The 24,986-nt window shown below is 32.4% G+C and overlaps 1 protein-coding gene across 1 annotated transcript in view; it reads left to right on the forward strand.

The window, feature by feature from the left end:
- The window catches only part of LOC143243227 (serine/threonine-protein kinase atr-like), a 39,865-nt gene that overhangs the window by 8,423 nt on the left and 6,456 nt on the right, over nucleotides 1-24,986 (forward strand). Inside the window, exons 5-9 of the mRNA XM_076487080.1 lie at nucleotides 685-750; nucleotides 5,803-5,918; nucleotides 20,723-20,861; nucleotides 21,653-21,795; nucleotides 24,767-24,913. Coding sequence (XP_076343195.1) covers nucleotides 685-750; nucleotides 5,803-5,918; nucleotides 20,723-20,759 — 219 coding nt within the window. The 3' untranslated portion in view covers nucleotides 20,760-20,861; nucleotides 21,653-21,795; nucleotides 24,767-24,913. The remainder of the gene's footprint in view (nucleotides 1-684; nucleotides 751-5,802; nucleotides 5,919-20,722; nucleotides 20,862-21,652; nucleotides 21,796-24,766; nucleotides 24,914-24,986) is intronic.

The raw sequence follows: 24,986 nt of genomic DNA on the forward strand, positions 1-24,986 counted from the left end.
TTATGTTTGGAATATTATTGTGTGAGTAAACATTCAAATAATAAATAATATATATTAAAACAAGAACACTTGAGTTCATGTCCTTTTTAAGTCACACAGTTTGAAAAATTATGAGTTCTCTTACATAGTAAAAGTTGAGCTAAGATTGTCCATTTCATTGATTCCATAAACTGTAGTGGAAAACTATTTTGTAATTTTAAAAACAAATCGTCTTTTTTTGCTATTACTTATTAGTCAAGAAAATATAATATCAACAAAAGTATCATATTTTGTAATTGTTATTGTATGTATGTATATATATTATCTACACTGTATGAATATTCAAACTAAATCTACATCATGGGAAAAGAAAATGGTTCCCCTTAAAGAACTATGTACATCTACTTATTGTAGTTGTTGTATATAGTTGAAATCTAGTCATTTATTTGAAAGGGATGAAAATAAGTATGTGTATCTGTATCATAGTAATAGTTCTTAGTTTAAATTTAGCTATTTATTTGAAACAGATTAAAATAAGTATGTGCATTTGTTTATCCTAGTTATGGCTTTTATTTTAAATCTAGCTATTTATTTGGAACAGGTGACATAGAGATTTGCATCTGTTTACCTTGTTTGTTGTCAGGGTGTTTTAGTTTATTGTATATATAAATATATATATGTATATATGGGCTGGATTCTTTGTAGTTGGTGTCTGGGACTTGGCAACAAATTTCAATAACAAACAAACAGCATACAGTTCTCTTGTTTCAGGTAATAATGTATTAAAACAATTAAAATGTATAAACAAATGTTTTTTTCATTATTTGCTAGCACAGTTGTATCTAGAGCATTAAATACTTGTCTTCTTTTCATCAAAATCCACATAGCCTGGTCCAGTTACTTTAGAATCCAATTCACAAAACAAATTAATTCTTGTCTTCTATGTTGTTACAATATAGTTTGTGATAATTTCAAGTTAGAAATCACCAATATATGCTTTTTATGGCTAAACTCACAATCACACAGGCTAGATCTATCTGTTCAATCAAACTAACCCAAACTACATTTTTGACACACATTTATAACCTCACAGAGGTCTTAAACATTCTTCACATTATGAGTTATTGTGATAAAATAATATTCAATCAAAACAATGAGAAAAATTTTGAAGTTTCAAGCAAAATAATGCAATAGTACAGCAAGTATAAATCACAGTCTGTGATTCATACACAGAAAAGTAATTATAAACTACTGCTACTAAAAAATAACTAAATTGAACACTCTCTCTTATACTACTTAAGTAATAACACTTACATTAAACTTAAACACTTGTGTGGATATAACAATAAGCTTCTCTTTAAGAAACGTATTTACAATTATTTTTTGTACTATATACAAAGACTGTTTCCAGTTCATCCAAAAAATCTACTCATACAGTCTGCACCAACATTTGCAGTCCTCTTGTTGGATTCAATGTGGGACCAGAAGTTCTTGGGGTACAATACCTAACTCATGATTATTGCACAGTCAGTTTTATACTTCTGGATCTTTGCAAGTGGTTGATGATTCATTTGGGTGATGAACTCCTTCCATACAGACTGTTCAAGAAGTTCCAAATGTCAGTATGGTGGCCAAACACTTCTTGAGTCACAGATCTCACTGCTCAGTGTCTTTCTGAACAGATCCTTGAGTTTCTTCAGATGGTTACATCATACACGATGTTGGTGTTTTTTTTTTGCAACATTTTTCTCATCAAGAAGTTGAATGCTGCTGCTGAATTGATTAATCCAGATGGCATCTTTCTTGAATTGGTGCCATTCATCAGGTGTCAAAGAGGCTGTCTTCTCTTTAAACTTTGCCAATACACTTTTCTGAGATTGACCTTAGTGAAGAACTTGGGCCCATTTATTTTCACTGCAATAGCATCTGGGTTGCCCATAGGTTTGGAGCCAAATTCTGTCATAAAGTTTATTTTCTGGAAATCTGTACAGATGGTTGTGAGACATTCATGGTCTTCATGATTACCACCAGTGAATAGTAAACTTAATTTAAAGGCCCAGTTATTCCAGCTTCTAACATTACTTTAACTTCTAGCTTAATCAGGCTTTTATTATGTAGAACATTTGGTAGGGCTTCACTTTGACTGAGTTCTTGGTCATGGTCACAGTCTGTCTGGCTTTATCTGTCTGTGGAGACAGATGCACACTGCTACTTCTTTCTTCAATTTGTCATTAATTTCTTCATTGATGTTGACACTTTTGTACATGTCATCTACACCCAGTGGTCTCAGATTTTCATTTTTTTTGTGTGTGAAAATTACTAACCTTCAGATGAGTTTGTTGTGTCTTTAAGGAACAGAAACCTTCTTTCTGAAATGTTAATCCTTGGACTTCTTATCATAGAAACATTTCTGTCTGACATCGGCTGCATACAAACTTGTTTGAGTGAGTTGACAAGTCGTCTACAGTTGGTTTCTTAGGTCGAACACATATTGGTATATGTGCATCACTTCTGACTCTTCTTCTTCTGTGAACAGTTTTCACAGTATCTGCATTGGACCTCATACTGCTCTTCCATGCAGTAACATGAATACTGAAAGTCTTATATTTACGTACGAGAATTATTAATAAGCAAATACTACTGCCTTGAGGTACTTGTCCTGGTCACGTGGTCTTTTCTCGAACATTTTCATCATGCTCTTTAGGACGTCATCAACTGTCTTGCAAAGAACTGCTTAGTGCTGATGAGTCTGCACACCTCTTGAATCAATTTTGAGGTAAACTAGGTCCCTCTGTCACTTGAGACTTCTTTTTAAAACCCTTCTCTGCAGAACACTTATAAGGAAGGTTTCTGCGAGTTTCTCTGTCTTTGGTAGTGCTATGGCTTCTGGGTAATGTGTTACATAGCTACTATCATCACATACATATTGCTCATGTCAGGTGTAAGTTGTCCAATCAAGTCCATGGCAACTGTGTTGGATAGCACTCCCATAAGAGACATTTCATCTCATGGCTCTATGGCTACATTCATTCTAGGTAGAGTCCCTTTATTTTGTATGCCATCTTCTTTATTCCTTGGTGTCATTTCACAAGTTACTTGTTGGCCATTACTTGAGTCTAGTGCTTTGTTGGTACAATGATCTGTTTAACTTCTGGTAGAAGTGCTTTGATAGATCTGATACAGCACTTTCTTCTGATTCTCTGTTCTGTATATCCTTTTTTTCCTCAGTTTTGTGCTCAATTGTCTCTTAGACATTGTTTCAAAGTTTCATCATTGAAGGGTCTTTCTTCTGTGCTTTCTTCAATTCCCATAGACATACATACACAATGTCACTTTTTGAGATTTTCAGAGGGTTGATGTTTTGCTTTTATTTTTTGAATTCTTGTGGTGACTGCAGATACTTCATCAGTCTCCTTTCTGTCTAGTTCTTTCAAATTTCTGTTGTCAGGTATATTGCTGATTACCATGTCATAGATGGGTGCTTTCTTATGTGTTGTCTCAAGGTCTCCCACATAGTATGGAGTTTCCCCTTTATTGTTACTATAGGAAACTTTCTCACTGCCCCATCAGTCAGCACACATATATGTACTTTTGCCATTATCTGGTCATTTGATACTAGAGTAATTCTCATTACTGCTCCCAGTGTTTCATTTCACTGTCATGTTCTTGTTGCCAAACATAGTGTTCACCTACTGATAAGTTGTGATTGATCCGTTTGTTAATTTGAACTGACTGTCATTCAAGTACTGTTTAATCATGAATTATTTTATGTGATTTCTGGCAACAGTGACAATCATTCTTCTCTAGTATCTTACTAGCACCATCTTTGTAGGTAACTCTAACTGCTTGATTTGAGATTCTTGTTGGTTGCAAACTTGCAATCATATCACAATATGTCTCATTTTCTAACAAGTGTAGTATCTCCCATTTGTCTGACGACTTCTTGTCACCTGTGGTGGCATCCTGCTTGTAATCCCTCTTCTTGGCTTTGAATGGTTATGATTGGATTTGCCTGTTATGTTCTCCCCATGGGCTTCCACATTCTATTTTGCCAGCTTGATCATCTTTATCATGTCATTTGGTGCTCTTTCTGGTACAAAAAATGACATGTAAGTGGAGTACATGATAATGAATTATTCATCTGTTAGTAGGTTTACCAGTCCTTCAAAACTATCTTCACACTTGGCCATGTAAATTCACCTTGTGAAATATTGCTGTAGACATGCCACAAACTGAAATATAGTTTCTCTAGTGTCAACTTTGCCTTTTCTAAATTCTAACAAAAACCATCCTATGTAATTTCATTGCATTTCAGCAAGGCAATTTTTAACATATTCTAGTCCATGGCATCTTCTGATATTACACCTACATACACTTGTAGTCCTTTTACTGTGAAAAGGATTGTCCCAGTTTTGACCTTGAGGGGTGAATCTTTCACTTCTCATTAGATCATTCATGTTGTCTTTCTATTCATCAAGTTTTGTCAGCCCATTGTTAATGATCCTTCAATTTGCTTGTTAAACTTAGTGACTTCAAGTTGTACTGTTATATTCTCTTTGTTTTTAGTCTCTCCTCTCTCTCAGTTTCCAGTTTTTCATTTCTTTTTTCAGCCTTTCTTTTTCTTCTCTTTTTTTTTGTTGTTTGTTTCTCTCTTTATGTCTTGTTGTTGTGTAACAAACTCTCATATATCACCATCTTTAAGGCTAAGTTATTTGCCCTTCACCATCCACTTATCAAAGCCAGTTAAAATGGTGTATATGTGGCCTCTACAATATTTATTCTATTGCTTCAGCTGTGAATTTATAGGCCTATGCTTTACAGTAAGTGTCTGACTTGTTGGCATTTCAACAGTGAAGAAACAGCATAGAGTTCACTTTTTTTTAAATAATAGTAAATTAAAACAAGTCAAACATATTCAAATGTTCATTACACTGTTGGCTATTACAGTTGTATCCAAATCTTTAAATTGTTGTCTCCTTTTCTTAAAGCTCGCACAATCTTGTTCATATTATATAATTTTTACTTTGTTGTTACAATACAGTCTGTGATAATTTCACTTCAGAAATAGCCAGAATACACTCTTTATGGCTAAACTCCCACTCAGACTGTCTAGATATATCTAAGTGACCAACTCAAAGTGCATTTTGGATGCATATTTGTTGTCTGAAAGAGGCCTCAGTTGCTTTACACAATGGTTTTCATGGGATATTATGATGCAATAATTTGTGATAGTGTGAAAATCTTGGAAGGTTCTACTGACATGATTCAGCAATATACAACAAGTGCCAATTCACAACAATTTAATCAAAGTATGATACATGCACAGCTACGTAACAAACCTGTGGTAAACCATCTCCACAAAAAATAAGTGAATTTAACACCAAAGATGTATTCAAACTGTTTAAATCTACCTGTTCATTGAGAGCATATGAAAATAAGTTCATACCATGAATGTGATGTTATGTAAAGATCTTGTAACATAAATTTTCAATTAATTTTGATTTTTGCCATTGGTTATAATCATACACAACATTATAGCAAAGTTCTTGAGAAAAACTTAGTTTCTTTCCTGAGTTTTAAAGTATAATCATGGTATAAATAAACTTTTGTATCTCCATAAGAAAATAAATGCTTTAATTAGCAAAGATGTATTTCCAACATTCAAGTGCAATACATATTTTTTTATATGTTAGTAATGTAAATGTATTTGGAAGAAGTGAAGAGGCATGTCACTTAAAGATTATTCATGTCTCTAGGAAATATTCAAAATGCTTTTTGGATTGATGTGGTAAATTTTGTTCCACCATTGACTATCTCACATAGGAAAATGAGAAAATATTGGAACACCTGAAAATTGTAAGAACTCAGCAGATGGGACCTTTATCAGCAGCCTCCATGGAAAATGGTGCATACCAGCGTGGATGCAGTCACGTTCTCAGGTAATTATATTAAATCTCCATTTATATAAAAGTATAAATCACCATACATGTTATCATGTTCTTCAGTAATTTTTTATATCTACTTACAAGGGAATAGTTAATACCAGTGTGGATTCCACCATGGTTTCAAGTGATTGCAATTAATTTTATTTCTATTTACAAGATAAATTGTGTGTACCAGGGTAGATATAATGTTCTCACGTAACTGTTTTATCAAATTATAAGAAAAGTGATGCATTTCATGCTTACAGAATTAAGAAATAAGAGTTTAAATGAAAGTAACTAACAAAGGATTAATAATCATATTGACAAAAGTCTTAAAGTAATGGGGACAAAATAAACTGAAGAAGCAAAAATATAAAAGTTCTGAGGTTACATGGAGAATGGTACATATCATTGTGGATATCTTTGAAGTAATTGTTTTAATGTCTAATTACATGGAGAATGGTACATATCATTGTGGATATCTTTGAAGTAATTGTTTTAATGTCTAATTACATGGAGAATGGTACATATCATTGTGGATATCTTTGAAGTAATTGTTTTAATGTCTAATTACATGGAGAATGGTACATATCATTGTGGATATCTTTGAAGTAATTGTTTTAATGTCTAATTACATGGAGAATGGTACATATCATTGTGGATATCTTTGAAGTAATTGTTTTAATGTCTAATTACATGGAGAATGGTACATATCATTGTGGATATCTTTGAAGTAATTGTTTTAATGTCTAATTACATGGAGAATGGTACATATCATTGTGGATATCTTTGAAGTAATTGTTTTAATGTCTAATTACATGGAGAATGGTACATATCATTGTGGATATCTTTGAAGTAATTGTTTTAATGTCTAATATCTTTGAAGTAATTTTACATGGAGAATGAATGGTACATATTGTGGATATCTTTGAAGTAATTGTTTTAATGTCTAATTACATGGAGAATGGTACATATCATTGTGGGTACATTCTGGATATCTTTGAAGTAATTGTTTTAATGTCTAATTACATGGAGAATGGTACATATCATTGTGGATATCTTTGAAGTAATTGTTTTAATGTCTAATTACATGGAGAATGGTACATATTATTGTGGATATCTTTGAAGTAATTGTTTTAATGTCTAATTACATGGAGAATGGTACATATCATTGTGGATATCTTTGAAGTAATGTTTTAATGTCTAATTACATGGAGAATGGTACATATCATTGTGGATATCTTTGAAGTAATTGTTTTAATGTCTAATTACATGGAGAATGGTACATATCATTGTGGATATCTTTGAAGTAATTGTTTTAATGTCTAATTACATGGATGACAATGGTACAATCATTACATGGAGAATATTTGTGAATTGTTCTTAATTACATGGAGAGTAATTGTTTTAATGTCTAATTAATGGATTTGGATATCAAGTAATTGTTTTAATGTCTAATTACATGGATATCATATCATTGAAGTAATTGTTTTAATGTCTAATTACATGGAGAATGGTACATATCATTGTGGATATCTTTGAAGTAATTGTTTTAATGTCTAATTACATGGAGAATGGTACATATCATTGTGGATATCTTGAAGTAATTGTTTTAATGTCTAATTACATGGATGGAGAATGTGTATCAAGTAATTGTTTTAATGTCTAATTACATGTGGTACATATCATTGTGATATCTTTGAAGTAATTGTTTTAATGTCTAATTACATGGAGAATGGTACATATCATTGTGGATATCTTTGAAGTAATTGTTTTAATGTCTAATTACATGGAGAATGGTACATATCATTGTGGATATCTTTGAAGTAATTGTTTTAATGTCTAATTACATGGAGAATGGTACATATCATTGTGGATATCTTTGAAGTAATTGTTTTAATGTCTAATTACATGGAGAATGGTACATATCATTGTGGATATCTTTGAAGTAATTGTTTTAATGTCTAATTACATGGAGAATGGTACATATCATTGTGGATATCTTTGAAGTAATTGTTTTAATGTCTAATTACATGGAGAATGGTACATATCATTGTGGATATCTTTGAAGTAATTGTTTTAATGTCTAATTACATGGAGAATGGTACATATCATTGTGGATATCTTTGAAGTAATTGTTTTAATGTCTAATTACATGGAGAATGGTACATATCATTGTGGATATCTTTGAAGTAATTGTTTTAATGTCTAATTACATGGAGAATGGTACATATCATTGTGGATATCTTTGAAGTAATTGTTTTAATGTCTAATTACATGGAGAATGGTACATATCATTGTGGATATCTTTGAAGTAATTGTTTTAATGTCTAATTACATGGAGAATGGTACATATCATTGTGGATATCTTTGAAGTAATTGTTTTAATGTCTAATTACATGGAGAATGGTACATATCATTGTGGATATCTTTGAAGTAATTGTTTTAATGTCTAATTACATGGAGAATGGTACATATCATTGTGGATATCTTTGAAGTAATTGTTTTAATGTCTAATTACATGGAGAATGGTACATATCATTGTGGATATCTTTGAAGTAATTGTTTTAATGTCTAATTACATGGAGAATGGTACATATCATTGTGGATATCTTTGAAGTAATTGTTTTAATGTCTAATTACATGGAGAATGGTACATATCATTGTGGATATCTTTGAAGTAATTGTTTTAATGTCTAATTACATGGAGAATGGTACATATTTGTGGATATCTTTGAAGTAATTGTTTTAATGTCTAATTACATGGAGAATGGTACATATCATTGTGGATATCTTTGAAGTAATTGTTTTAATGTCTAATTACATGGAGAATGGTACATATCATTGTGGATATCTTTGAAGTAATTGTTTTAATGTCTAATTACATGGAGAATGGTACATATCATTGTGGATATCTTTGAAGTAATTGTTTTAATGTCTAATTACATGGAGAATGGTACATATCATTGTGGATATCTTTGAAGTAATTGTTTTAATGTCTAATTACATGGAGAATGGTACATATCATTGTGGATATCTTTGAAGTAATTGTTTTAATGTCTAATTACATGGAGAATCTTTGAAGTAATTGTTTTAATGTCAATTACATGGATATATCATTTGGATATCTTTGAAGTAATTGTTTTAATGTCTAATTACATGGAGAATGGTACATATCATTGTGGATATCTTTGAAGTAATTGTTTTAATGTCTAATTACATGGAGAATGGTACATATCATTGTGGATATCTTTGAAGTAATTGTTTTAATGTCTAATTACATGGAGAATGGTACATATCATTGTGGATATCTTTGAAGTAATTGTTTTAATGTCTAATTACATGGAGAATGGTACATATCATTGTGGATATCTTTGAAGTAATTGTTTTAATGTCTAATTACATGGAGAATGGTACATATCATTGTGGATATCTTTGAAGTAATTGTTTTAATGTCTAATTACATGGAGAATGGTACATATCATTGTGGATATCTTTGAAGTAATTGTTTTAATGTCTAATTACATGGAGAATGGTACATATCATTGTGGATATCTTTGAAGTAATTGTTTTAATGTCTAATTACATGGAGAATGGTACATATCATTGTGGATATCTTTGAAGTAATTGTTTTAATGTCTAATTACATGGAGAATGGTACATATCATTGTGGATATCTTTGAAGTAATTGTTTTAATGTCTAATTACATGGAGAATGGTACATATCATTGTGGATATCTTTGAAGTAATTGTTTTAATGTCTAATTACATGGAGAATGGTACATATCATTGTGGATATCTTTGAAGTAATTGTTTTAATGTCTAATTACATGGAGAATGGTACATATCATTGTGGATATCTTTGAAGTAATTGTTTTAATGTCTAATTACATGGAGAATGGTACATATCATTGTGGATATCTTTGAAGTAATTGTTTTAATGTCTAATTACATGGAGAATGGTACATATCATTGTGGATATCTTTGAAGTAATTGTTTTAATGTCTAATTACATGGAGAATGGTACATATCATTGTGGATATCTTTGAAGTAATTGTTTTAATGTCTAATTACATGGAGAATGGTACATATCATTGTGGATATCTTTGAAGTAATTGTTTTAATGTCTAATTACATGGAGAATGGTACATATCATTGTGGATATCTTTGAAGTAATTGTTTTAATGTCTAATTACATGGAGAATGGTACATATCATTGTGGATATCTTTGAAGTAATTGTTTTAATGTCTAATTACATGGAGAATGGTACATATCATTGTGGATATCTTTGAAGTAATTGTTTTAATGTCTAATTACATGGAGAATGGTACATATCATTGTGGATATCTTTGAAGTAATTGTTTTAATGTCTAATTACATGGAGAATGGTACATATCATTGTGGATATCTTTGAAGTAATTGTTTTAATGTCTAATTACATGGAGAATGGTACATATCATTGTGGATATCTTTGAAGTAATTGTTTTAATGTCTAATTACATGGAGAATGGTACATATCATTGTGGATATCTTTGAAGTAATTGTTTTAATGTCTAATTACATGGAGAATGGTACATATCATTGTGGATATCTTTGAAGTAATTGTTTTAATGTCTAATTACATGGAGAATGGTACATATCATTGTGGATATCTTTGAAGTAATTGTTTTAATGTCTAATTACATGGAGAATGGTACATATCATTGTGGATATCTTTGAAGTAATTGTTTTAATGTCTAATTACATGGAGAATGGTACATATCATTGTGGATATCTTTGAAGTAATTGTTTTAATGTCTAATTACATGGAGAATGGTACATATCATTGTGGATATCTTTGAAGTAATTGTTTTAATGTCTAATTACATGGAGAATGGTACATATCATTGTGGATATCTTTGAAGTAATTGTTTTAATGTCTAATTACATGGAGAATGGTACATATCATTGTGGATATGGATATTTTGAAGTAATTGTTTTAATGTCTAATTACATGGAGAATGGTACATATCATTGTGGATATCTTTGAAGTAATTGTTTTAATGTCTAATTACATGGAGAATGGTACATATCATTGTGGATATCTTTGAAGTAATTGTTTTAATGTCTAATTACATGGAGAATGGTACATATCATTGTGGATATCTTTGAAGTAATTGTTTTAATGTCTAATTACATGGAGAATGGTACATATCATTGTGGATATCTTTGAAGTAATTGTTTTAATGTCTAATTACATGGAGAATGGTACATATTGTGGATATCTTGGATATCTTTGAAGTAATTGTTTTAATGTCTAATTACATGGAGAATGGTACATATCATTGTGGATATCTTTGAAGTAATTGTTTTAATGTCTAATTACATGGAGAATGGTACATATCATTGTGGATATCTTTGAAGTAATTGTTTTAATGTCTAATTACATGGAGAATGGTACATATCATTGTGGATATCTTTGAAGTAATTGTTTTAATGTCTAATTACATGGAGAATGGTACATATCATTGTGGATATCTTTGAAGTAATTGTTTTAATGTCTAATTACATGGAGAATGGTACATATCATTGTGGATATCTTTGAAGTAATTGTTTTAATGTCTAATTACATGGAGAATGGTACATATCATTGTGGATATCTTTGAAGTAATTGTTTTAATGTCTAATTACATGGAGAATGGTACATATCATTGTGGATATCTTTGAAGTAATTGTTTTAATGTCTAATTACATGGAGAATGGTACATATCATTGTGGATATCTTTGAAGTAATTGTTTTAATGTCTAATTACATGGAGAATGGTACATATCATTGTGGATATCTTTGAAGTAATTGTTTTAATGTCTAATTACATGGAGAATGGTACATATCATTGTGGATATCTTTGAAGTAATTGTTTTAATGTCTAATTACATGGAGAATGGTACATATCATTGTGGATATCTTTGAAGTAATTGTTTTAATGTCTAATTACATGGAGAATGGTACATATCATTGTGGATATCTTTGAAGTAATTGTTTTAATGTCTAATTACATGGAGAATGGTACATATCATTGTGGATATCTTTGAAGTAATTGTTTTAATGTCTAATTACATGGAGAATGGTACATATCATTGTGGATATCTTTGAAGTAATTGTTTTAATGTCTAATTACATGGAGAATGGTACATATCATTGTGGATATCTTTGAAGTAATTGTTTTAATGTCTAATTACATGGAGAATGGTACATATCATTGTGGATATCTTTGAAGTAATTGTTTTAATGTCTAATTACATGGAGAATGGTACATATCATTGTGGATATCTTTGAAGTAATTGTTTTAATGTCTAATTACATGGAGAATGGTACATATCATTGTGGATATCTTTGAAGTAATTGTTTTAATGTCTAATTACATGGAGAATGGTACATATCATTGTGGATATCTTTGAAGTAATTGTTTTAATGTCTAATTACATGGAGAATGGTACATATCATTGTGGATATCTTTGAAGTAATTGTTTTAATGTCTAATTACATGGAGAATGGTACATATCATTGTGGATATCTTTGAAGTAATTGTTTTAATGTCTAATTACATGGAGAATGGTACATATCATTGTGGATATCTTTGAAGTAATTGTTTTAATGTCTAATTACATGGAGAATGGTACATATCATTGTGGATATCTTTGAAGTAATTGTTTTAATGTCTAATTACATGGAGAATGGTACATATCATTGTGGATATCTTTGAAGTAATTGTTTTAATGTCTAATTACATGGAGAATGGTACATATCATTGTGGATATCTTTGAAGTAATTGTTTTAATGTCTAATTACATGGAGAATGGTACATATCATTGTGGATATCTTTGAAGTAATTGTTTTAATGTCTAATTACATGGATAATGGTACATATCATTGTGGATATCTTTGAAGTAATTGTTTTAATGTCTAATTACATGGAGAATGGTACATATCATTGTGGATATCTTTGAAGTAATTGTTTTAATGTCTAATTACATGGAGAATGGTACATATCATTGTGGATATCTTTGAAGTAATTGTTTTAATGTCTAATTACATGGAGAATGGTACATATCATTGTGGATATCTTTGAAGTAATTGTTTTAATGTCTAATTACATGGAGAATGGTACATTGTGGATATCTTTGAAGTAATTGTGTCTAATTACATGATATCTTTGGATATCTTTGAAGTAATTGTTTTAATGTCTAATTACATGGAGAATGGTACATATCATTGTGGATATCTTTGAAGTAATTGTTTTAATGTCTAATTACATGGAGAATGGTACATATCATTGTGGATATCTTTGAAGTAATTGTTTTAATGTCTAATTACATGGAGAATGGTACATATCATTGTGGATATCTTTGAAGTAATTGTTTTAATGTCTAATTACATGGAGAATGGTACATATCATTGTGGATATCTTTGAAGTAATTGTTTTAATGTCTAATTACATGGAGAATGGTACATATCATTGTGGATATCTTTGAAGTAATTGTTTTAATGTCTAATTACATGGAGAATGGTACATATCATTGTGGATATCTTTGAAGTAATTGTTTTAATGTCTAATTACATGGAGAATGGTACATATCATTGTGGATATCTTTGAAGTAATTGTTTTAATGTCTAATTACATGGAGAATGGTACATATCATTGTGGATATCTTTGAAGTAATTGTTTTAATGTCTAATTACATGGAGAATGGTACATATCATTGTGGATATCTTTGAAGTAATTGTTTTAATGTCTAATTACATGGAGAATGGTACATATCATTGTGGATATCTTTGAAGTAATTGTTTTAATGTCTAATTACATGGAGAATGGTATATGGAGAATTGTGGATATCTTTGAAGTAATTGTTTTAATGTCTAATTACATGGATAATGGTACATATCATTGTGGATATCTTTGAAGTAATTGTTTTAATGTCTAATTACATGGATAATGGTACATATTATTGTGGATATTTTGAAGTAATTGTTTTAATGTCTAATTACATGGAGAATGGTACATATCATTGTGGATATCTTTGAAGTAATTGTTTTAGTGTCTAATTACATGGAGAATGGTACATATCATTGTGGATATCTTTAAGTAATTTTTAATGTCTATGCAAAAACGTCTCCTTTGGGTTGAGAAAATATTTTACATGGAAGAGCGAACAACGTTTCGACCTTCTTCGGTCATCATCAGGTTCACCATATATAATTACATCTTTGAAGTAATTGTTTTAATGTATAATTACATGGAGAATGGAAGATATCACTGGATATTTTTGAAGTAATTGTTTTAATGTCTAATTACATGGAGAATGGTACATATCATTGTGGATATCTTTGAAGTAATTGTTTTAATGTCTAATTACATGGAGAATGGTACATATCATTGTGGATATCTTTGAAGTAATTGTTTTAATGTCTAATTACATGGAGAATGGTACATATCATTGTGGATATCTTTGAAGTAATTGTTTTAATGTCTAATTACATGGAGAATGGTACATATCATTGTGGATATTTTTGAAGTAATTGTTTTAATGTCTAATTACATGGAGAATGGTACATATCATTGTGGATATCTTTGAAGTAATTGTTTTAATGTCTAATTACATGGAGAAAGGCACATATCATTGTGGATATCTTTCAAGTTATTGTTTTAGTGTTTGATTGCATGGAGAATGGTACATATCATTGTGGATATCTTTGAAGTAATTGTTTTAATGTCTAATTACAAGGAGAAAGGCACATCATTGTGGATATCTTTGAAGTAATTGTTTTAATGTGTAATTACAAGGAGAAAGGCACATATCATTGTGGATATCTTGAAGTAATTGTTTTCATGTGTAGTTACATGATGAATAATATTTACCATTGTGGATTTCTTCAGGTAGTTGTTCCCCTCATTCTGGATTCCTGTGATTTGTGAGGGACCTCCCAGGGAGGTTCTGTTCTTTTAGTTTACCTCTTTTGGGATCTAAAGATCCACCAACATGTGTGTTGTGCATGGTGACCCATGAAGAGGAGGAGAAGATCCTGATGGTTGAGGGGTCCAACCTTAACATACCACTGTGGCCTTGAATTTCTGTAGATGGGCAATCCCTGGGTTGCTCCCCTTGGGTCAGTTGGCTGGTTTACTTGGCCTAGGGTTAACCAAGTACCAGTGTTGGATGTTCTCAGCAGGTGTTGTGGACATTGTACCTGATGCTGGTGTTTGGGTATAGTGCTCATGAAACCCTGGTGTTGCTGCAGTGTTCTTGTTTGGCATTGTAATGCATCCACTCATAGGGCTTTATGGTGGGTGGGGACAGTGGACACCGAAAAATTCTTTTTTTATTATGGACCATCCAAATAAAAAGTTAACCAAAATAGTGAAAAACAGTTTATGAGTAAACAATCACATTTTGAAGATTCTGAGCAGCAATCTTTAACATTTGTAACTTCTGTACCTTCTTTTATTATACTACATTTTCTTTCAGACAAACCTTTAGGGCAAATGTCTCCCTTTTTCATTCAGAAGGGACCAGAAGGTCTCACTGGCTCTCCAAAGTTGGTCAGAAGGATTCGCTCTTGTGACATATTGGTAGAAATATCCACATCTCGAGCACAGTGAATTCCTCTTACATTCCAAGGCAATATACCTATTGAGGTTATGCCTCATTCAACTTTGAATTCGTAACAAGAAGTTTTTGTTGATAAAAGGAGTTGAAGAACATCCTGAGTCAGAGATTCCCACTGGTTTCTCCCACCACAAGGAGTTTCTTCAGTAAGGTGTATCTCCACTCCCAAAGATGGAATTATGATGCCGATCAATGTCCTCATTTTAACATTTACATCACAGCATCCACCTGCTACCAACAAGGCAGGTTATTTTAACTGCAAGGTACGGCCATACATTCCAAACCCTCTCGGATAGTTCCAGTGTCAGCCATTTGATCACTCGGAGACATCATGTCTTGGTTCCTTTACATGTGCTCGTTGCAGTGGCAAGGATTATGGTGTCTATGAGTATGAAACAGACCCTTGTTGCATCACTTGCAATGGCTCTCACCCATCTTACTTTTATTCTTGCCCTAAATGGTTGGAAGGAATAAAAAGGTACAGTGTTTAAAGACGATTCAAAATATTACTTGCCCTGAGGCTTGAAAATTGCTATCTACCACTTTATGTTGGACTTATGCTGATGCACTTCATTCCACTACTACAGTGGGAGTACAGACAGATCTCTCTGTACCTCCAAAAGAATCATTCTCAAAACAAACAGAAAGTCTTCTGACATCCATGGTTAAAAAAGTTAATGAATCAATGTCAACACCCATCTTTGTCTCTAACATTAATTTCAGCAAACCCCAATATCTGCTTCCTTTGGTTTTGGTTACACTTTCTTCTCCTTTCCCAAGGTGCAAAATGATCATTTGTTTGCACCCTAAGTCACTGGAATCCTCTTCTAACAACAAAGACTTGCCCAATCAACCCAGGGTAGGATCCATTGAGGTTGGTAAACCTCCCTCGAATAAAGACAATAAAGAAATAAAACATGGTCTGCACCCAATTTGCCTACACGTAAATAAAAGTAGCCACCTTGATACAATGGAACTGTTGAAGTTTACATTCTAATCTGGGTGACATCAAAACACTTATTTCTTTCTACCATCCTGTATGTCTTTCCTTACAGGAAATCTTTCTGAAACTTGCTGATACAATCACCTTTCAGCAGTTTTCTTTGTACAGAAATGACAGGCTGTGTGATGGACAAGTGCATGGAGGGGTAGCACTGTTGGTTGATCAGCATGTGCTTACCCTGTCTTTGTTACTCAACACACCCTTGGAGGCTGTAGCCATTTGTGTTTCTTTGTGTCGTACCATCACTGTTTGTTCTCTCTACCTGTTGACTAGAGAGACCTATGATCAATCAGACCTTGATGCTCTCATTAAACAGTTGCCATCTCCATTTTTTAATGCTGGGGGCTTTAATGGAAATCGTCCCCTCTGAGGAAGTGCTGATATTGATGGGAGGGTCACTCCATAGAGTGTATGCTCTCAGATCACAACTTTTCTCTCTTCAATAGTGGTTCTTATACTTATTTTCATGCATCTAGTCAGTTCTTTACTGCTTTTGATCTCTCCATTTACTCCCCTTCACTATTCTCCCACTTTTCGTGGAGGGTTGACAATAACCCATGCAGCAGTGATAATTTTTCTACAATTTTGAGAGAGACTGGCTGTGGTCAATGCCACCCAACCCATGTGCACCAATGGAAAAAGGATCAAGCAAACTTGCTCTCTTTCACTGTTCTTACAGAACTTGATCCTGCCATCATCTGTATGCCATCAATAGACGACTGTGTGACAGCAATAACTGACTGTATTGTACAGAAAGCTGCTCAAAGTATTCCTAAAGCCTTGACATGTTTTCCACAATATCATCATCTGTGGTGGAATCTTGCCTGCCACATGGCACAGAAGACTCAAAAATGGACGTGGGATACTTTTCATAGGTATCCCACATTCTCGAATCGCATCGCTTTCCAACAGGGCCATGCACATGCTTGGTGGGTAATATGTCAAAGCCAGAAGGACTCTTGGATTAAGTTCACAATCAACATATCACCAGTTGGGCAGAGTGATTACTTCTTTCCTTTGAGCTGATTGTCTCTGTGACTATAATCGTCCCCTTACACTGGCTCTTCATCAGTCTGTCAGTACATTCGGTTGGACCTGATGATGTGCTCTATGAAATGCTGTGCTATCTCTCTCCTGCTTCTCTTGCTGTTTTTCTGATTGTTTTCAACCAGATGTGGCAGGAGAATGTTTTCCTGATGCCTGGCACTGAGCTATATTCCTATCTTTCTCTAAGCCTGGGAAGGATCCGAAGATTCCTTCAAACTACCATCCAATTGCTTTGATGAAATGTCTCTGTAACACCTTAGAGAGGATAGTTAAAGCTCGTCTTGTTTGGTTCCTTGAAGACAATAACCTCCTTTCGCCCACCCAGTGTGTGTTCTAACGACAGTGCTCCACCATGGACCACTTGATTCGACCTGAAACATTAATCAGAGAAGCTTTTCTCAAATGACAAAATCTTGTATCAATATTCTTTGATATTGAGAAGGCTTGTGACACAACATGGAGGTATGGCATTTCGCTAGACCTCCATATATATGGGTTACTTAGCCATTTACCCATGTTTATTAAAAAATTTTTAATGGACAGGTGATTCCAAGTTCATGTGGGTTCAACACATTCCAGTTTTTATCTACAGGAACTTGGAGTTCTTCAGGGCTGTGTTTTGAGTGACACATTTTTCAGTATAAAGATTAATGCCATCACTGAACTACTCCCTCTTACTGTTGCATACGGTCTCTTTGTCAATGACTTTCACATTTCATGTCAATCATCAAACATGCAGTATATTGAGCGACAGCTACAAACTGCCCTCAATTGTTTTCTGAAGTGAATCACTGCAAACAGTTTTAATTCTCTCTCTCTAAAACTGTTTGTATGCACTTTTGCCACCAATGGGGTATTCACCCTGATCCTGAACTCAATATTGGTGAAGTTGTGCTTACTGTGGTCCCTGAAACAAAGTTCTTTGGGCTTATCTTTGACTGTAAGCTGAGCTTCATACCACACATCAAACAGCTACAGGTCAAATGTACAAGAGCACTGAACATCCTCCATGTCCACTCTTTCACATCTTGGGAAGTGGATCAATGTTCTTTGCTAAAGATATATCAGGCTATTACTTGTTCAAAACTGGAGTATGGATCACTGGTCTATGGCTCTGCCAGCACCTTGGCCTTCAAGATCATCATCAGGGACTTCAGCTCTGCACCAGGGCTTTCAGCACTTCCCCTGTTCATAGCTTATACGTAGAATCTCATGAACCTTCTTTGCACCTCTGCCGTTTGCAACTGTCTTTACTGTATTCTTCAAAACTTCAGTCCTTACCATAACATTCCACCTGGGATTATGTTTTCCTTCCTCAGTGGGCCATGCTTTTGTAAAACAGACAGTCAGCCATTGCTCCTTTTGGCCTTTGTATCCAAGTACAGTTGGATGAATTGGGTCTATCCTTGGATAACATTTGCTGTATCCACTGGTCAGCTCATCCTACCATGGCTTATTACAGTCCCAAGATGTAACCTTTCTTTAAGTCATCTGAGAAAAGCAGACACTCCTGATTGGAAATACTGTATGTTATTTGCAGAACATCTTTCAAACCACCCTTCCATTCCAGATGGTTCAAAATCAGGTGACTCTGTGGGCTCAGCCATGGTTTGGTGGTTGTGCACAGAATCCTCTCTACAGTTTCTGTGTTCACTGCTGAACTGTATGTCATTTCTCTTGTCCTGTATCACACAGAAGCTAAGCAGTACTCAAATTGTACTATTTATACTGACTCGCTTAGTTCTCTACTGGTCCTTGAATTGTTTCATCTTAGTTCTTACTGATATTCAAAATCGACTGGCCCATTTCTCTTTAACATCTACTTCTGTCCAGTGTTTCTAGATACTGGGCCACATTGGTATTTGCAGGAACGAGCTTGGTGACACTGCAGATAAATCTGTCTGCTCTGGCTCTATCACTGCTGTTTCTGTTCCATACGTGGACTATGGTCCTGTATTCAAGGCTCAGCTTCATGCCAGTTAGCAGTCGACTTGGAGTGAGCAACGTGAAAACAAGCTTTTCTAAATAAAACGTGCTATTGGACTTTGGCTATCTTGCTTTCTTAAGGACCAAAAATGGAAAGAGGAAAATGTCCTAACTAGACTACACATTGGTCACAGTTTTTTAATTCATCGTTTTCTTTTATCTGGGACTGATGAACCAATGTATTGTCTGTTACATTAAGCCACATTTTACTGTTTCGGTGTCATTACGACTTAATTATGGCACCATTTTAAACATGTTTTGTCCCAAGGTTTATTTGTTAGACATTGTTATTGGCAATGGTGACATTGTCCACCTTTGAAATGTTTTTAGTTGTTTAAAGTCTATTAATCTTTTAATGCTATTTAAGTTTGTTTTTTTTTTTTTACTTTATATATTTGACATTTTTTGATGTGATTCACTTTTAAGAATCAAAGTACATCTAGTTCGATCTAAAATTAGAAAATGGCCATAACATCCAATAACTTGAAACCAGGAATGGAAAGACCAACTTCAGGTGACTGATGCTACTTTTTAACTACCTGTTGGTCATTCTGGCAAGTTATGATAATTATAATTATGCTGTAAAAGTCCTTCACAACTTGTATTACTGTAGTTTTTTTCTTACTGCTGTAGACTAGATGTAAAAGTTGGATTTAATGCTATTTGTGTTTTAATTCAAAATGTAACTTTGTTTTGTTTTATTTTAATTTCCTTTAATGAATTTTAATAATTTTACTTTACTTTTAACTTTTAACCAGATGTTTGGTGCACATAGCCTGGTTGCTAGAACACCAAATCAACCAGCCATCCATGTAATTGTTTCCATGTCTAGTTGCATGGAAATGTTACATTATATTTGGGGTATCATCATATCATCAGATATTATTCTTTTATCTTAGTAACAGTGAATTAGAAGTATGTTTTTTATTATGCTGCTTTCAGCTGTGTTTTCTTTTCATGCTAAAAAATGTTTAAATGGTTTAGAAAGATATTTAACATGATTCTCTATCTCAGTTGTGTTTTTCTTTTGTTTACTTTTTTTTTTTATATATATATATACTAGTTTTTCTGTATTCGTCAGACACTGAAATGTAGTTTGTTAAGATTTTAGGGAGTATGTGTTTGTTTTTCTTCCAGACTACACATGTTGACAGATATGGAGAAAGCAGTCTAAGTTTTACAGGTCTCTGCCCTTCATTTCAAGGAAGCTACTCCTCAGTCAGTAGATTGAACTCCACTCTTAGAAGAGTGGAGAGGAAGAAGAAAATTGGTTCAAGTATGTGTTTCAGGTTTTACTTTTATTGCAAATAGAATATATAAAACTGCAGTCTCAAAAGCTAGGAATGATTTTTTTATCTAATGATATTGATAATTTAACTTATAGTTTGTATACATTACTGATTATTTCTTTAAAGCTTTAAAGATACCAAATGAGATGTGAAGAGAAAAATAGAAAGCACTTATCATTCTTGTTTTAAAAAAAAGTGTCTCATTATATATCGGGAGCAACTACTCTAATGATAAGAACTTCAACATTTATATCTTTGATATTGTACATTTTTTAGGTACGAGAACACATTTCTGAGTTTAAAAACATAAATTGTTTAAAGCAGATTATACAATATAAATAATAAAGAATCATTTAATGATCATATACACAAACGTTTTAAAATAATTAGTATACTAATAATCAAAGTCTACATTAAAACAAAGATTAAAATTTTATTAATCTAACCTTGAACAGGCACTTATAGTTCTGTTTGTCTCTCTAGAAATAATTAAAAGTAATATAGAAATGAAATTTACTGAAATACCATGACCCAAACTTAAAGATATACCATTTTAATTATAACAACTGTTTCATTGGTTTTCATATAATATTTGTCTATTTTTACTTAATTCTTTATTTTAAAGGCTAAAATTTAGATGAATTATATTTTATGATTATAAATGTTTGTTAATTGTATTTAACTTCCCTTTAAACAGTACCTAGTAGAGGAGATCTTGAATTAGAAATAATATTTTGTATTCATGAGTGTTTTTTTTTTTTACTTCTTTGTTTTACAGTCCTCACTTCATTATCAGGAACCTCTTCTTAATCTGTACCGGGTTCTCCTTACAATAGCCAAGAACCACATTCCTGAGCAGACCAAAAAGATTGATTACGAAATCGTAACTTGCTGGTTACAAAGTGCAAAACTTGCCAGAAAGTAGGTTTTATTACACTGCAAATAAATTCTTGTAATCACCTCATCTGTACTGTTCCTTTAACTTTTCAGTCAATTATTAATCTGATCTATTCTTTCATTAATATCATATAGTAACATACATTTCTCTGAAATGTGTATGGAGTATTTCAGAGGCATCAGACCTGGAGGTGTTGTAACATCCCCACTTTTACATATTTTACATGCATAGCAACTGTAAATTATTATATCAATTTTCTGGTGAGGACATGCCCTAAATCTTTACAGACTTAGCTGACTTTGACAGCAGGGGGAAACACTTTTAGCAGCTTCTTATACTTTAAATTCCTCATTGTACATTTTGCGTGTCTAGTCAAGCACTCCACCTATTTCTCTCCTTCCTGCACCACTAATACTGAAGATATCACATTGAAAAGTTCCTAAACCTGTCAGTGCATGCATGTAGAAGTTATTACTCATTTCTAATTCTTTGTAAGACATTATTGAGCTTTTATGTACATTCTCACAGAGAGAATATTATATAATGTGTTTATGGGGTATCATTTTCTTCTAACACTTTGTTCACATTAACAGAATCATTAATGTTTATTAAAATATTTTAATTTATAATCACAGTAAAGTTATATATTAGTCTCACAATTTATACAAGTAGCACACCTTGGTTGTAAGCTTCTGATGAAAATTTAAACTAAATGCAGTTTTAAAAAAAACAAATTCGTAATCCAGTTTACTGAGTTAAGTTGGGGGAGTATTTCTCATCAAAATCTGACTTTTTGATTCTGTTGTTAGTGTCACATAGTAAAATGTTAAAGAAATAATTTATGATCCATGATGGTGAGAAAACCTGCTACATAGAGTTTTTCTCTGCCCATACCAGCCGTTTTTACATATATATTTTAATTATGCATTGTCACTTTAGCCTAAAATTATGTCAAGTTAAAAGACATGTATTATTTGTAACCCAGTTATAAGTTTGAAAGAAAACTTCATATTTAAAATGATTCTATCTTCATAGATAAGGTCCATAAGTTTTATACAGGAATGATCAAACAAAAGAGGACATTACAAACCAAATCATACTGTTTCAAAAATAATTTTGTTTACCATCTGGCATTGCTTTTATTTCTCTTTTGTCAACAGTATGATAATGGAGATTTAAATGTGTGCCATTACTCAGAATATTGTAAGAACCATTGAACTTTGTCTAGAATAGATTATTTATGAAGTAGCTTAATTTTTAGGGATTAGCTTGATACCAGAGTAGCAAAATGTCCAAAATCGTGAGGGTACAGACCTCAAACTTTACAGAAATATGGAGGCCTACTGATGGATGTAATGAAACTAAAGCTTGTTTCAGTTGATCTGATAGATATTTGATTATGTTCTTCTATCTCACATTTTCTGTACATAAGTGAATAAATACAACATACATGTTTCAGGGGACTGTAAGTCTGGCATAAGAGGTGATGAGGATAACATTTTGTGTGTGTGGATTGATATGGTTCTTGTGCAGAACTGGGTTTGAATATGAAAATGATATTGTATTGATAATTTGACAATTACCCCACTAGCAGTTTTCTGAACTTTAAGGTGGAATTATTCTGTGGCATGGTGGGCTTTTATAATAGATTACTTTTACCAGTTACTGTGTATCTCTTATATTTCTGAATTCTAGTGTTTTTAGTCTTGATGTTTCTACAGCATATTGGAATCCACAGAAGATGCTGTATATGATCTCTCTCTGTTAGGTGATTTGATGCAAATTAATTACAGTTGTTTTTGGCTTCTAAATGCTTTTCTGACTTAATATTGTGTACATATCCTGTATATGTGTTTTTAGAGAAATCTCTGACATATAGTTTTCTTCTTAGAGTAATGCTAAAATAATAGGACTTGAACCCCATATAACAAAAGGTAATACAAATAAATGTATACATCTGGTTACTACTGATATCATACATAATCTACCTAGGATATCAATCAATCTAAACTTGTATACCCCTATTAAAAATATTCAAACACAGAGAATGAGTCAATGATTTTGTTGGAGTGCTGCAGCTCATGTTGCCACATAGTTGTGTTCTGTCTAACGATTGTACATCTTGACAATATTCTGACAGCACAGTCTCCATTACAGAAGGCTCTTTCATGCAACTGTCATGTAGAAATTACATCTGAAACTTGATAATTAGGCTTTTCAGCTCGTAATCTACAGATTACAGGATTGAACCTCATTACTGAACATGTTTGCCCTCTCAGCTGTGGGAACATTATATATTGTGACAGTCTGTCCCACTATTCAGTCTGACAAAGGTTAGTGGTGGATGGTATTGGCTAATTGCTTTCTATATAATTCATCACTCAAAATTAGAGAAGGCTAGTGCAGATGGCTCTTGTGTAGCTTTGCATAAACATTCAACAACGAGTCTCAGGACACCATGCTTTCTATAATTGATTTAATTTATGGGGACATTAGTTTCTCAGTGCTTGTTTTGGAAGTTTGTTAGCACAGGAATCTGTAAGTGCTGTATCTAGGTTTGTTTTTTTTATGATAATAAATGCTCTTTGTTTTAACTCGTGTATTTTTATAGCCACTTCAAGTTCTTGACATGCTTGAAGCTTTCATGTGTTCATCAACTAATCTTGTGCATATTAATAGCTTGTATTCAAGTTCACTGCTAAAGTCCAGAACTGGTACTAGATTTGAATCATTAGCATAAATATTATATTTGATAGTAATTCATCTGATAACTGTAGAATTAGTACCATACACTAAGTGAAGAATTTATTTAAGAATGAGTTGTAATTAAATTATATCATTAGATTTAACTGTTATTAAAAACTAAGAAGTATCTGTGTAATAATTAATTGCATAATTATATTAATTATGTAATAATTAATTGCACTATTATATTGCATACATTATGATTAGAACCCATTAACTGTACAATGAATCATGTCCATTAATTTTCAGAATAGTATTTTCAACCTGTGTTTTTTAGAAGTGGTCATCAACAGAGGGCTTATAGTTGTCTGCTAGAAGCTTCAGTATTAAACATACCTGAGACATTTGTGGAAAAGTCTAAGTGGCACTGGAATAAAGTAAATATAAATCTCAGTGGTAATATTTTTTGTAATTATTAAAGCAGATACTGTTCTTAGTTTGTAAAACTTTTGATGAAATTATTTAAAGT

This window comes from Tachypleus tridentatus, unplaced genomic scaffold, assembly GCF_004210375.1.
Source record: "Tachypleus tridentatus isolate NWPU-2018 unplaced genomic scaffold, ASM421037v1 Hic_cluster_2, whole genome shotgun sequence".
Taxonomy (NCBI): domain Eukaryota; kingdom Metazoa; phylum Arthropoda; class Merostomata; order Xiphosura; family Limulidae; genus Tachypleus; species Tachypleus tridentatus.